Below are 14533 nucleotides of genomic sequence, written 5' to 3' on the forward strand. Positions count from 1 at the left end.
GAGAGTAGTAGAGAAAGAAACAAAGAGAGCAGAGAAAGATATAGAAGACTCAGTCACATATAATACAGACAATTTCTTCATTATCATGTCTCTTAAGTTCTCAATTAACAATTCAACATTGAGATCACAATCATCAGTGAATACAGATCTGTCAACATATAAAGATTCTACATAAATTAAAACAAATATATCAGTATCTGTGTTTATATAAAATAATTAGAAAACATGATCAGATGCTCACTGAAAAAAGAAGATCAAGAATGTATAAGAAGATGAAGAAGATATGTTATTTATAATAGTACATTCTGATAATTATTAGAAGATAAACAAGTTCTAATCACATTTCACAATGTATTACATTTACTGTTAATAAACTGCCTGGTATAAGCACTATAATAATACTTATTATGAGAATGAGAGATTATTGCCAGAAACATGTACAATGTGATAGATGAACAGATAGAAGATATTAAATAGAAGAAGAGATAGAAATCTTGAATAAGATAATAATATTCAATGATAATGATGATGAAGAAGATAATTGAAGAATGAAAAAAGTTAGTAAATGAGTGATATAATATAGTGAAAGTATCTTTGTAAGAGTATACACAGAATGCTAGTCAAATCAGAGATAGACTACATAATTATAAACACTAGTGACATACTAATCTGCATGAAGCTAGAATGTACATCATGGTCATATGAGTGTGACTGAATCTAGTGAGAAAGAATGTGGTTCAGAAGAATGTATGACTGCTGAATAATAACATGACTGCTTTCAAACATGCTTACACTTCCAAACATGCTTACAAATGTAAAGGGGCCATAGCGGCCACTAATTAATTTAGTATAATGTATATAAGAAGCCGGTGTACGCCTGTAATCGTACACTAGCTCAAGCAACCTTTGAATCACAACTTTAATAATTTAGATATTGAATGTGAGTGAATATTAATATCAAATTTATTCTTCACAAAGCAGACAGTCTTATTATGATATATAGTTGAATATATCTTAAAAAAATTCTTTAATTCTGATAACATATCTGATGTAATCTTTGACTTTACACTGTATATTAAATGAGATTCTCTAACAGTTTCAAAGCAGTTAAGATTTCATTGAATTTAATATACAGTGATCAGATAATAATCAATACTTTATATAATCTCAGCAGATATATAATCATTCTTAAGAAGATGTACAATCTCATTGACAGTGAAATCACTGAGTTGAGATAGCATATTCATGATAAAGATAAGAAAGATGTGTATTTGAATGATATTTGATTGAAAAAGACATGTATTGAATGATATTGAATGATTCTAGAGAAATGTGAATATTTTGATTTTTTTGTGATGTTTTGCTACTAATTTTCAGGGGGTGCTGGGAAAATTCTGTTTTCGCAAGCAATATGTCCGCCACAATATCTAGGCGCCCAATTATTTATATCACGCAATATTATTATCACGATTAAATATTACAGTGGCAACTTGGTAGTGAGGCCCGCTGAAACCCACCCCTCCTTCTGAAAACCCCATCTAGACCTCACAGTGAAGGCAACAACGGCTAAATGCGTTACATGCATTCCAATAAATCTATGATAACCAAACACAAATAAACAAACAATTGAGACGAAATGCTATCTATCAAGCAAAACAGAAGAAGAAGCAAAGAGAAACTAGAACGTTGAAAAACAAGCATATTGCCATGCAGAAAGTTGAAAATGCCACAGTAATAACTTATTGATACAATGCTTAAGTAAATAAATCGCAATCCGCCCCCTAGAAAATAACGATTATAAAGAAACTCGTTCAAGTAAATTAAAAAAAAATAGATATAGAAGTGGAAAGGAGGAAGGAAGAAAAGCCGCTGGTCAAAACGAATATATGGAGGTGGAGATATTCATGAATACCATGTAGGTAAGTTGTAGAAGAAAGTACACCGGCGTATTCACTACGCAAGGTCTTTGCTCAGAGCCATGATTTTCTCGTCAGGTAGCGCAGAGATCCAGAGGCAGCGTTCGATGACCCCAAAGACAGGCTCGAATGTGTATTTTGTACTAGCGTCGATGAGGCGAAGCAAGCTTTTCACAATCGCTGCAGCAGTGCGATACCGCTCGAAGTTCACAAGCGGCTCACCATCTCGTGTACTCGCTATTTGAGCAGGTTTCTGGGAGTTGTAGGTCAGGTCTTGGACGTAGAGGCCTAAATGTGCCGTTACACCTGCGGTTAGCCAATTTTCCGTCTACGTAGGAACTATGGGAGTTTGTTCAAGCCGGGGAGGGGATGAAAGTTACTTACCGACAAACGGAACACACCCATCTTGTAGGTTCGTGGATTCCATCTCCAACCGCAGCTTTTGGAAATTACGAATGGGCTGGGCTAGTGTCTCCATATCCTTAAGCAGCTGCTTCTCGCCGTCCGCGACAAGCTCCCAAGTCTTCGTCAGCCTCGTACAATCAACTGAGCAGAGTGCTATTGTGATTTGAAGCATAGCTGAGTAGTTTCGAAGCCTCCTCGAGTGCACGGCCACGTGGATAAGTTTGGTGATCGTTTGCGCTCTCTCAGTTATATTCCTTGTCAGAACAACCTCCGAGACTGCCCATTTCACCATGAGATTAAAACGAGCAACAACAATATCAATTCCCCTGCGATCATGTTGCGAAAGGTAGTCTGCCCAGTTGAGTGTTGACTGCGAGGACTGACTCCATCTCATGTCAACCAGGTCCTTCCAGTCAACCTCGTTCAGTGCAGCCTTCTCAACGAGGGTGAACTGCTGAGCAAGAGTGAGGGATTCGCATGCTAGAATGAATGGCAGATGATGATGGTTCGATGCTACCATGGCCGGGGTTTCTTTGACGTACGTTTGCCCCTCAGAGCTAAACAAGATATTACTCGAAAGGTGTTGCATGTCTAGCGTTCGTTGTGTGGTAGTGCTAGGAAGGTTTTTACAACTGGGTGACAAGTCAGGTGTAATTGGTTGCCTTTGGAATGGGACCGTGTCCACAGGAGCAGCATAAGACGACGTCGAGCCGTGATACCGTGCAGTCATCGGCGGAGAGGGAGGGTGCGTCAAGGGATGTGAAATAACACCCAGACCCGGTAGCGCTGCGTCCATGCCAGTAATCGTGCCTGTTCCATAATACCTGTCAACCGCTTCGTCCTTATCAATGACTGATATTTCTGAGGAAAGCTCGGAGCCGTAGCCGTGATCATCGTCACCCTTATCATTATCGTCATTTGGCTTGTGTAGTGAAGAGGATAATGTAGGGGGTCTTGGAGCTGTGGAGCCCTGTGGGATCCGTTTCAGACTCTCCGTCTCTTCCACCATATCAATTGATGGATGAGACGACTCGAGTTTGTCAGTCACTGGATCGTCATCCGGGCTAAATAAGGGCTGTGGGACAGGGATTGGTGGACTAAAAACAGGGCTTTTCATCGACTCGTCGCTCAAACCACGCTCAAGGAGGGGGATTGAGCAATACGAATCCTCAGAACCTATGAACGATTCTGTATCGGGAGCAGTAAGTGCGGACAACGTCCGACCATTGTCCGATTGGTATGTAGGTAGAATGCTCGGTTCGGCAAGGGACTGGTGACGATAGAATTCCCCATTGCGATCGTTGTGTTTATCCGTGAGGATATCGCCTGTGCTAAGTTGACCTTGAGAGTCTCGAGGGGTACTTGGCGATGGTCTTTCCCACTTGCCCTCCAATTTAAGAAGGGTCGATTCGATACCTCCATCTTCATCGTCAGGGATCTTAGCGAATCGTGCAACTGCAGCCTCAAAGGAGGCTCGTATCTGTTGCGAGGGACGTGTTCCAGCAGCCGAGTAACGTTCCATGGGAAGGAGAATTTCTTCATGTCCGCGCCTTCCACTTGGTGGAATTCCTGCCGAACCGTCGCTATTCAAAAATAAGAGAGATTCTGCCATTGAATCCGTGTACGACGTCCTAGATGCAAAGGATCGCGCTCTAGGTACCGCTTGAAGGTCATGGACGTTTCGGATCTTCCTAAGATCCCCACCAGGACGACGGCGAAGCATTCGAGTAGGAAGCTTCTCTCCTGACCCACGTGAAGATTCGCCGCGTGACGCAGCCTCGCCCGTCGAGTCAATGCTTGGGTGTTTTCTAAGATTTATCATCCCGTTATGATAAGATGCATACCTCCGCAGCCTACTTCCCGATTCCGATCGTCCCGGGGTTTTCGACCCACTGCGAACTACAGAAGAGGATCGCTTATCCCAAAATCTAACGTAGTCTTCTGAATGCCGTGAATCTCGACTTGTAGATATGGAAGTTACATCATACCGTTCCAACGAGGGCCCAGGAACACCAACCAAAGCGTCTGGATGTGAAATAGGAGACGACGCATCGATCGCCTCCTCAAAATTGTGCAATGGTGATTCTTGGAAGTGGTGGGGACCATTTGGAAACGTCTGCAGTGCTCCAGACATTAGCGGGACAGCAGGACGAGTGTCGTCCACTATAACAATCGATTTGCTTCCCGTTGTTAGTTGGCTTGATATTCTACCCAACCCGAGGCCGAATCCAACGTGGCTTTCCGGAATTAATCTAACAGCAGACATTGGCAATCTGTCTTTTCCTAGTTCCCCAGTTGCTATGACTTCAGATACAGGACCTGAATTCAGCGGTTCTCGCATAAGAACTTGGCGATAGCACTGGAGAGCGTCATCACACAGCATGTCAACCCGCGGAGGAACTCTAGCATCTGGGCCTGACCGTCTTTCCTTGTATACATCGCCTCCGACCCCGATGTTAAGAGGGAGTGCAGAAGTTTTTCCTTTTAGTGACGGCAACATACTGGGGTGTGCTGCCTGTGGGCTTGAAGAATTGCCACTTTGTCTATTATGTAGAGCTCGACGAATTGTGCCAATGAAGGTTTTGACACCTGGTGCAGGTTTTACACTATTATCGCCCTTTGGACTTAGCTCCTGATGTAGAAAATGGAATTGAGACGTTTCAAGGGGGGGCGACGGAGGTACGATTGTCACAACGGATGGATCCACCGGAGCATAGGCATTACCACGTATTATACTTTCGGGGTAAGGTAAAGTTTGGAGGAGCGATTGTCCCTGAGTGTCTAGGTTTAATGCTGGTAAGGGTGCCCGGTCATCTCGTACAGAATCGGAGAAGCTTCCACTTCGCTTGTGGGAATGAGCGGGTCGACGCCATATGGGAATCACAGGTGCCGTTGCTTGAGTGTCAGCGGATGTATGAGAACTACGCGCTGCAGATGCCACTAATACGGGATGTGGGCCTTTTGGGCGGGTCGAGTGTGTGGACTCGCGTTTCTGTCCTTTAGACGGGAACGAACACGAAGTTGTTTGTATGCTCTTTACGCTCTCCGATGATGGTGGTAGATCCCGAGCAGACGCTGTCGAAAAGTTGTGGGTATGAGAATGTGGAAACTGAACGTCTCCCTCTTTATAATCGGCGACCTTCATGGGTGAGGCGGGACTCAGTGGTACCACACCTGCAGCTTGTGATTCGATAATATGAGATGGGTCCCGTATGCCGCTTAAGCGACTTAGGCGGGCATCCCTGGAGCCAGCAACACCTCCGGGGGCAACTTTATCATCAGGATGAGTGTCATTAACAAAGTTTGGGGAGTCCCAATACAGAGCGCATCTGCCGTTCCAGCACCGTTTCAAATCAAGAAGGATTTTGAGATCACTCGAGCTGTTGTTGCTGCAGCTTCTGACATTCTCATAGATTTGGTTGAGTTTTTTGCAGAATTGAACCCGAAGGTCACGATTGATAACGAAATCATCGACAAAGTAATTAAGAATCCAATGCCTTAGAGCTGCGAACGTGCGAATCCGGATAATCCTTCCGTCATCCTCCAGTCGATTGATCGCCCATTGAAGCCTCGCTAGCAGAAGCGAAAGGAGGTTACTGTGCGAAAGATAAGACCGAAATGTTAGGAAGAAGTCAGATACTAATTCGTAGTCCATAAACGTGTCCGATGAAATCTGAGCAACTATTCGAGCGGGAGTTGCGGCAGATATCTCGTTTGATCCTTTGACATAGCGAACAACCGATGGGTCATCCATGATTTGAACCAGGAAATCAAAAATAGAAGGTTCTATTGGTTCACTCAATTTGTAGAACACAGGGGACTGCACTGGTGCCGCAGTGGATAATTCGCCGAATGCCTTTGGCTTGGCATGTACGGATGGCATAACTGAATACGTTCGAGTGGTCCGCGAACATTGGTTTAATGATTGGGGCACGTGGGACATTATACCATAATCACTCTCAGTGGCCATAGAAGAAGATCGAAAGTGCTCTGATACCGATGTTTTGGTATAGGCAGAGCTTCGGAGAGTCGGGTTACCTTCTGGCGTAAATCGGAAACCCCCAAGTCTAAAATGTGGAATTGTGACTTCAATAGCCGGGATGGAAGGCTGGCCGGCCGATTTAGGGCGCTCATGTTCGGGGCGCTCAATAACGATCCGCAATTCTTTGCGATTTCTCGAATCCGCGGACGGAATATCGTCGAGTGAGTGTCGCTTTGACCCCTGGTCGTCCGGAGTCGTTGAGATGTCATATTTGCTTTCGTTGCTATCCTCGCGGACTATATCAGCTCGTAATTCTGACAGTTGGGAATCAGACCACATGCTATGTCTAGCCCATCTATCCTCCGGTGTGGGTTCTGGGTGTAAGTAATTCTTGTTTGAAGGTGTGGTAGGAGTTTTGGTGAGAGGAAAGGGTTGCGGCCTGGCTTGGTTCGTGGGTCTGAACCGGAAACGATTAGTTTATTATATTGCACCTTCTAGTAACCAAATCTCCATCATTCATACCTTAAGTACAATTTCCCGTTATGACCAACGTTCCCAACCGTGAAGTGTCTTGCTTCTCTACCTCCCAGGCCTACAGTTCCAATGCCCTCTGGCGTAACATCGATCGTGTCGGAACGTTTTAAAGCCCTCTGCCTCAATACTTCACTACTATTCTTAACACGGCGAAGCGAATTGGTTCTCTGCCTTCCATTTGCTGTAGCAGTCTCCTTTTGTACATTTCCGTCCTGCAATCTTGAATGAGGCTGTCCCAAAGATTGCTTCTCCGATCGCAGGGCGTGGTTGGGAGTCCGTTTTAACCGCGTCTCATTCGTCGCTGGCCCTGTGAAAACCCCAGATGTTTTGCCTTCTGACTGGGCGGGCGTCAGCGGTGTTCGCTCCCCATGCCGGAATTGGGATTGCATTTTCACAAAACCCCAGAACACGAGAACTGCTACCCTAGGAACCTCGAATATAGACTACCGCTGAAGGGTGAGGAGTCGGAAGACGTAGAAGGAATCGGTTGTGTGGCATCACTTAACCAGACGAAGAGGCGAATTATAGACGTCTTGAAAGGCCGAAAGTCGGAGATAAAAAGCTTGGTTTCAAGGCTGTCAACAATTGCAACAACAAACAACAGGGAATAATGTTCAAATTAGAGACACACAGCAGGCCGAAATAGTCATGAAAACATGAAGGTAAAAATAAAAATAAAAATAGAAATAGAAAAAGCAATATAAGGTAAACAAAAGATAGAATTACAAAACAGAGGTCAACTACCTCCCTCCAACCCCCAGAAACGCATTGTACCCAATGCGGTTAACCCCAAGACAGTCTGTCTGTTTGCGCGACCTGTGACAACCAAGGCTGGTTTCCAGGCAAAACAAGAAACCTGACACGAACTAGGTCCCACGGTACCACTGATTTGCGACTCAGTTTTCTTGATTGAATATTATAGAGTTTCCTGGGCACGGTGCCTGCAATGGGGAGGATATCAAGAAATCGATGCAAAGAGACGGGTAAAAGAGCGCCAATGCAGAAGGAAAACAAGAGATTGGAGGAACGACAAATGGTGTGAGAAGAACAGAATGTCGACAAGGAACAAAGCCAGATGAGCAGTTTAGCCTTGATAGCGTAGTTGAAAAAGGGAACCAGCGGGCATGTCTGGGCTAGAACAGAGAAGTCCGGGCTGAGGTGATTATGCTGAGGATGTTACTGTGAGAGGTTGGGGCAGAAAACACAGGGTAATGTATTCACAAGCAAGTCGGCCACGCAAGTGAGTCGCCACCTTCTCATCATTTTGCATGTTTATAATCAAATATAATTATAGAACAACAACCATATAAGAAAAATAGATTAATTATATCTCTCTTTATTATAGAAAACCAACTTTTTCATGTAAAAAATGCTACAATATGATCTTATTTAATATTACATACATTTTATCAGATCTATTTATTTAAAAGAGCTAGTTAATAGTTCACTTTTCACAGATCTGTTACTCTTAACAGTGATTTACAAGTAGATAATAAAAGTTATCAATTTCTTCAGAGTTAAGAGTTTAAAGTTATACTTAATAAGCTTATTCTGCATGTTTTTATTCAGTGTTTTCATAAATATTATTATTCAGATCTTGTTTCAGAACTCTGTTTTTATAAATTTCAATTTATATTATAGTTTTATAAGCACTGTGAGAAGTTTTTATCAGATTTCTTATCTTTTTTCTAATATTAATAATTTCAGCTCAGATGTTTTCTATCTAATTTATAAAATCTCTTGATTTATTTTTTAAATAGATTTTAAAAACTGATTAGTGAAATCTCTTATAATTATTCTTTAAATAATTTAAATAATTTTTTATTTCAGTGTAATAGAAATCTGTTTTTGTATAAATAATAATCTCTTCATTTTTTATATTATATAGTTGAGTTTGTAAATGAATTTTAAAAATAAATTTATAGAAGCTTTTATAAATTGTAATTCAGTAGATAATTTTAAACTGTTATAATTTAAAAAAGTTTCTTTTTAATTTATAAGTGTGTAAGAAATCTTACTTCTTATAGATCCTTTACTTCTATTTCTAACTCTTATATAATTAATTGAGTTAGTAGCTCTTAACTATACATAATTATATAAACTGAAGTTTATAACTACTATTTATATCTCAGCTTGAATACTATTATATATTAATCTCTATATTTATCTTTCTATCATAAATACTTTTAGTAGCTATTAGTATATATTATATCAAGCTGCAAATATCTGAATAATTATCTGTGAGTACTTATTCTTATATTTCAAGCTCTGTCAGTCAGCAACTGTCTATTATAATTATATAAGAATAAGTACTCGCAGGTGATTATTTAATTATTTGCAGCTTGATATGATATGTACTGATAGCTATTAACAGTATTCATAATAGAAAGATAAATGTAGAGATTAAATGTATAATAGTATTTAAGCTGACTTATGAATAGTATTCATGAACTTCAGTCTATATAATTATGTATAGTCAAAGACTGCTAACTCTATTAATTACACAAGAGATAGAAATAAAGATAAAGAATTTATAAAAAGTAGAATTTCTTACATACTCTCTTCTCTTTAAAGCTTTATTGAAGAAGTCTCTTACTGAGTAATTTCATAGAGTCAGACTCAGCACTGCAGTAATACTCACTAAAAACTCTTCATATCTATGAAAAATCTTAGTGAGAAAAAATCTCTTATTACTGTAAAGAGAAAAGTGTCTATTACTTAATTTCTTATTCTGTAAAATTCTTTATAATCTGCAGATCTTTCTCTGACTATTATACAGATTCATTTTATATCTTTCATTCAGAAGAGTTTCAGTTAACTCTTAATTATTTCTACAAGATTCTTATATAATTATTATATAGATTTATTTTATATCTTTCAATCTGAAAAGTTCTGATTAATCTTTAATTATTTTTCTATGAGATTTTTATATAACTGTTATATAGATTTATTCTGCAAGATGAATTACTTTCTGTGAGATTATCTTTATTAAAGAGAAGTATTCATGAGTTAATCTTTTACTTATTCTTATAAATTATGATTCTTTAACACTGTAAAGTTATATGAAATTTTTCATTCTTTCACTAGCTCTATAGAATTATAGAATTAAGATATTTACAGTCTATAATTAGTCTTTATAATCACTTAGAAAGATTCAGATCTCTGATTTATTATTACTTTTTATTTACTAGAGTGATCTGACTGTTTCATGAGATCACTTATAGTATAAACAGATCTCTTTAGAGTAGTATAAATACTTTAACTCTATTTATAAAACTTTATCATCTTTTGTCTTTTTCTATAACAGCTCTCATTCTTATAAACTGTGAGTATTCTTATTTACTCACAAAGTGTTTTTATTTAAATAATAGAGAGTGTGTATTTCTAATAATATCTATATACTAGTTCAAGAACTTCTCAAGAATAATTTTTTTTTTTTAATTTTAATATCTTTATAAATAATGTCTAACTGCTACTGTACTTCTTATAAGTATCTCGATAATCTCTCTGATCACTTTCTACTAGTTAATAATATAGAGATATTATTATCTGTGATAGTATTTTTATCTCTCTCAGCTCTGTCACTGCATCTGATCTTCAGATTAGTAGTTTAAGTATGTATGTTCTTCAAATTAACTTCTAACTCTTAACAGTATAGTCTTATTCTTTACTATAAGTCTTTTTATAAGTAATTTCTTACATATTATAGCTGATAGTTTCTGTGAAGCTCTCAGTACTGCTAGTACTCTCTACAGCTCTGCAGATCTATAATTACTCTCTCTCTACTTCTATATTCTTTAATCAGATATATGTAAATATATCTATATTTTCTATCAATAATTCTCACACTGTAACACATTTCTGCAATTTTGATATTAATGAGAGATAAGTCTTCAAGTATTTATAAAATTCAGATAATTAAGATAATACAAATACTATAAATTTGTAATAAGAGTTAATCTGAGTAGATAAGCTCTCTCTCTATATCTTAATAATTTTCAGGCTGAATACTTGAGTATAACTGAGAAAGTAAATATAGCTTTGTAAGAGATATCTAATAATATAGACAGATAATCAGCTCTCAAGACTCTGCTACAACTATATACACTCTGATGTTTAGCTTTCTTAAAATCTATGCATTTTCAACAGTTTTTATATTAAATATAATAATCATCTGTACTGTGAGTAAAATACTCTCTGCTTCTTTGAAGAAGAGAATTAATAGTTACAGAGAGATTGAGTGTCACAGATAAGAAGAATATAAGTATAAGTTTTCTTAATTTTTTCATTATTAATTATTAAATTATGTTTATAATCTGATCTTTGATATTTTTTATCTTTTAGCTTAATAATAATATGATTTCTTCTTCTCTTTATATACATCACAGACTATTCATCTCAGTTGAAACTTATTATCTTTATAGATTAGAGTTTATGAATAATAGTATTAATATCTTTATTATAATCAGATTCTTAGTAAACACTGTATTATTTTAACTTATTAGAATTTACAGTATAAAAGTTATGTTTTAGCTTCTGCAGATATCTTATCTGTCTAAATAATTCTTAAGTGAACTTATTCATCTTATTATAATATTCTTATCACTGAATCTTGAATCAGAGCTTGTAATCTCACTTCTCTGAGTTAATAATCTCTTTAATCTGATATTCTCTTTTACTGTCTAGTACTTTATAAACAGAGTGTTGAGTCACAGAGATCTCTTCTAAGAATTTCTTATATTTATGAAGTAAAGAGATATGAAAAATATTATATATCTATAACTCAGATAATACTTTCAATCTGTAGAATAATAAACTAACTTTGTTTATAATCTTATAAGATTATATTCATAAGAGATTGAGCTTCTTACTAGATCTTTATATAGTGATGTTTTTCAGACTTAATCAGACTCTATTATCTTTCTTAAAACTCTTTACAATATGTTTAGAGTTATAGTATCTCTTTTAATACTTCTAAGACTTTCTTAAGAATTCACAGACTTTCTCTCAGATCTTCTGAAATCTCTCAGTCTGTCTATGAGTGTCATCACACTCTACAGTATACTCTTGTGAGTAGACTGGCCGCCGGGATCATGAATTTCATATTTAGTTTCATTTGATCTGATCTCATACATTTCTTGGCATGAATCCCGCTGGGACTAGTCATTAAAAAAACATGTAAAGTGACTATATATCAGATTTTAAAATGAAATCATGACTTGAAAAAAATGAGAAAGTGGTCTCATTTGATCTCATTTAGTCCCATTCTTGGCATAAAGTTACTATTTTTAGACATTTTAAGGTTTTCTTTTAGACTATTTTTAATTTTTTAAAAAGTAATGCTTTTTGATAACACTCAAATGAGATTTAAAGTCATTTAAAGCAATAAAAATAATTTAAATTGAGAAGTGAAAATCATGATCTTATTTGAAAAATGTGACAAGAGTAGACAGTAAGTTTCACTGAGACAGTATGAGACTACTATCTAATGTTAAAACTGTGTAATGAGATCAGTCAAATTGATAATGAGACTATCAAAAAATCTGATCCTGGTCTCAGACACGGTCACACGATCAGTCTACTTGTGAGTTTATTAAGATTATCTGCAGATGATTCTCAGTAAGTATTTTAACAAGAGTTTTATCTGTACTGATATACTTTAAGTTATTATATATAAACTTTATAAATAATAATCAATGCATTCAGTTATTCTGATTGTAATTAACAAAGCACTGCACATACTAGTTTAATATACTTATTAAATATTCTATTTGATTATCTGTCTATTAATAAAGAATTATACTTAGATCTCACAAGATCTTCAGTATAATTATCAGATCAGACTAGAACTCTTTTATAAAGAGTAATCTTCTATCTAAGATAATATTCACAGATAATTCATACAATTAGATTATATCACAGATGAAGATATAAGATAAATTCTTTAACTTTAAGTTCTTATAAGTGAGTATAAAGTAGATTATTATAAGAGGTCTACGCTAAATAGATCAGTATAATATATAGGTCTTATAATACAAAAGTGAAAAACATTAAAGAAGGAAAAGAAAGAGAAAGTGTGAGAATCAGTGATTGAAGTGAATATTTATACATGTACACAGTGGTGTACGCGGTGAAGCTTCAGAGTAGAAGAATAGAAATTCCATGAGTTTTTCAGCTAAGAATCAGTGATTAAGAATGACTGAGAATCAGAGCTTCTAGCACAATCTATAAAGTGTAATGAAATAGTCTATATAATTGATCAGATGCAGTCTGTCTCATTAACTCTCTCTTTTCTAGTTATGAATAGTTCTTATCAGTCAAGGGCCGCAGTCTCAGATAATATAGAACTCAGAGTTCAGATCAGATATTTATAGCTGACTCATTTCACAAGATATTATCAGTTATAGCTGTGAAATCTCTCATTGAGAATATCTTCAATTTCTCACTCAAGTTCATTATCTTCTTCTATAATCTCTGACAGCTGTCAGTTGAAAGTCAGTTGAGAAGAAAATGTGTTAGTGACAGTATAGTAGAGCAAGCTTGTATGAAAGATATTATAAATCTCTAATAAAGTATTAAGACAGTAGTTATAACTATCTAAGATTTTATCACTATGTATTTTATATAGTAATAATTCAATGTATAGAATGAATATGTGATCTGTATATTTTTAAGATTCAATTATATAAAATTTTCTATCTTATACTGCTCTGTAGAATCTTATTGAATATTAACTTAATCTTCTTAATCTTATTTAGCAGTTGTCATGAAGATTTCTACTCAGTTATAGATATCTTATAGCTTTATTACTATATTATCAGTGATCTGAATTAATCTGTGAGAGTTCAGTATAAACTGTGTAATCTCTAGAAAATTCAACATCTTTATATGATAACTGTGTGTAAGAACAAACAGGCTTATATCTGTTAAAATAACATTTTAATCATTGATAGCAATCTCTGTATATAGAAGAAGATTATATTAATCATTCTATAAATAATTACAGAACTTATAAAGATAGTTCTTTACAGTCTAAATTATTTATTCTGATATATTATCAGTCTCAGAGTGATAGATAGTTGATAAATAATATATAATCTTGAGAACTTGACACATTCTTGTTCAGAGAGTACTTATAAATTACCTGTCTTAATCAGATACTATAGATCTCAGTAAGTTATACATCTCATAGAATGAACTCTATAGAAAGACTTCAGCAACTTGTTCAGTATTTATCTTATTAGAAGACTTTAATATTACATCTTTACTTAATTAATTAATAATAATCAGAATATTCTTATAACTCTTAGTCTTAGAGAGATTAATAGCAAAGTCAATTGCTATATCTCATCAGATTCTATTAGAAATATTAAGTGATTTCAGTAGATCTTTTCTACAGTTCTTTTTCTTTTACAAGATAATAAAAGAATAGTAGTTACAGTTTCAGATAAAGTGTTTAATACTGTTTAATATCTCAGATCAGTAGAACTCTTAAGAGATTATTTAATACAGTTATTCATAATCTGAATAATCAGTACATATAAATCATGCATCTCTTACATTATTCAGATATATAAGAGTTTAAAATAAGAGACTCAGTATCACTCACAGAATTACAGAGTGTTATTATCATTTAATTAAAGTATTCTGAGATATCAGTTCTTATACATAGTTCTGAGAAGAATCAGAGTGCTTC

The 14533-nt window shown here is 36.0% G+C and overlaps 1 protein-coding gene across 2 annotated transcripts; it reads right to left on the reverse strand.

Annotated features, from left to right (window-relative positions):
- Positions 1-1239: 1239 nt before the first annotated feature.
- Positions 1240-8164, reverse strand: BDBG_02978. 2 transcript variants are annotated; one of them, XM_031721041.1, is made up of 4 exons: positions 7564-8164; positions 6826-7399; positions 2301-6760; positions 1257-2204 (listed from the first exon to the last, which is right to left on the reverse strand). In XM_031721041.1, the coding sequence occupies exons 2-4, from the start codon at positions 7224-7226 to the stop codon at positions 1954-1956; spliced, it is 5112 nt and encodes a 1703-aa protein (XP_031577442.1). In that variant the 5' UTR covers positions 7227-7399; positions 7564-8164; the 3' UTR covers positions 1257-1953. The 2 variants fall into 2 exon arrangements, with proteins under 2 accessions (XP_002626801.1, XP_031577442.1); XM_002626755.2 differs by having other exon boundaries at positions 1240-2204; positions 6826-8164.
- Between the last annotated feature and the right edge of the window lie 6369 nt (positions 8165-14533).

Source organism: Blastomyces gilchristii (assembly GCF_000003855.2).
Source record: "Blastomyces gilchristii SLH14081 genomic scaffold supercont1.4, whole genome shotgun sequence".
Lineage (NCBI taxonomy): Eukaryota > Fungi > Ascomycota > Eurotiomycetes > Onygenales > Ajellomycetaceae > Blastomyces > Blastomyces gilchristii.

Bases quoted from the DNA above. Each gene is read 5' to 3' on its own strand.
- BDBG_02978 (XM_002626755.2), bottom strand. From the start codon at position 7,226: ATGCAATCCCAATTCCGGCATGGGGAGCGAACACCGCTGACGCCCGCC. The intron at 6,761-6,825 runs GTATGAATGATG...TTTCCGGTTCAG, and splicing joins AACGGGAAATTGTACTTAAG to ACCCACGAACCAAGCCAGGC. The intron at 2,205-2,300 runs GTAAGTAACTTT...CGGCACATTTAG, and splicing joins TGGGTGTGTTCCGTTTGTCG to GCCTCTACGTCCAAGACCTG.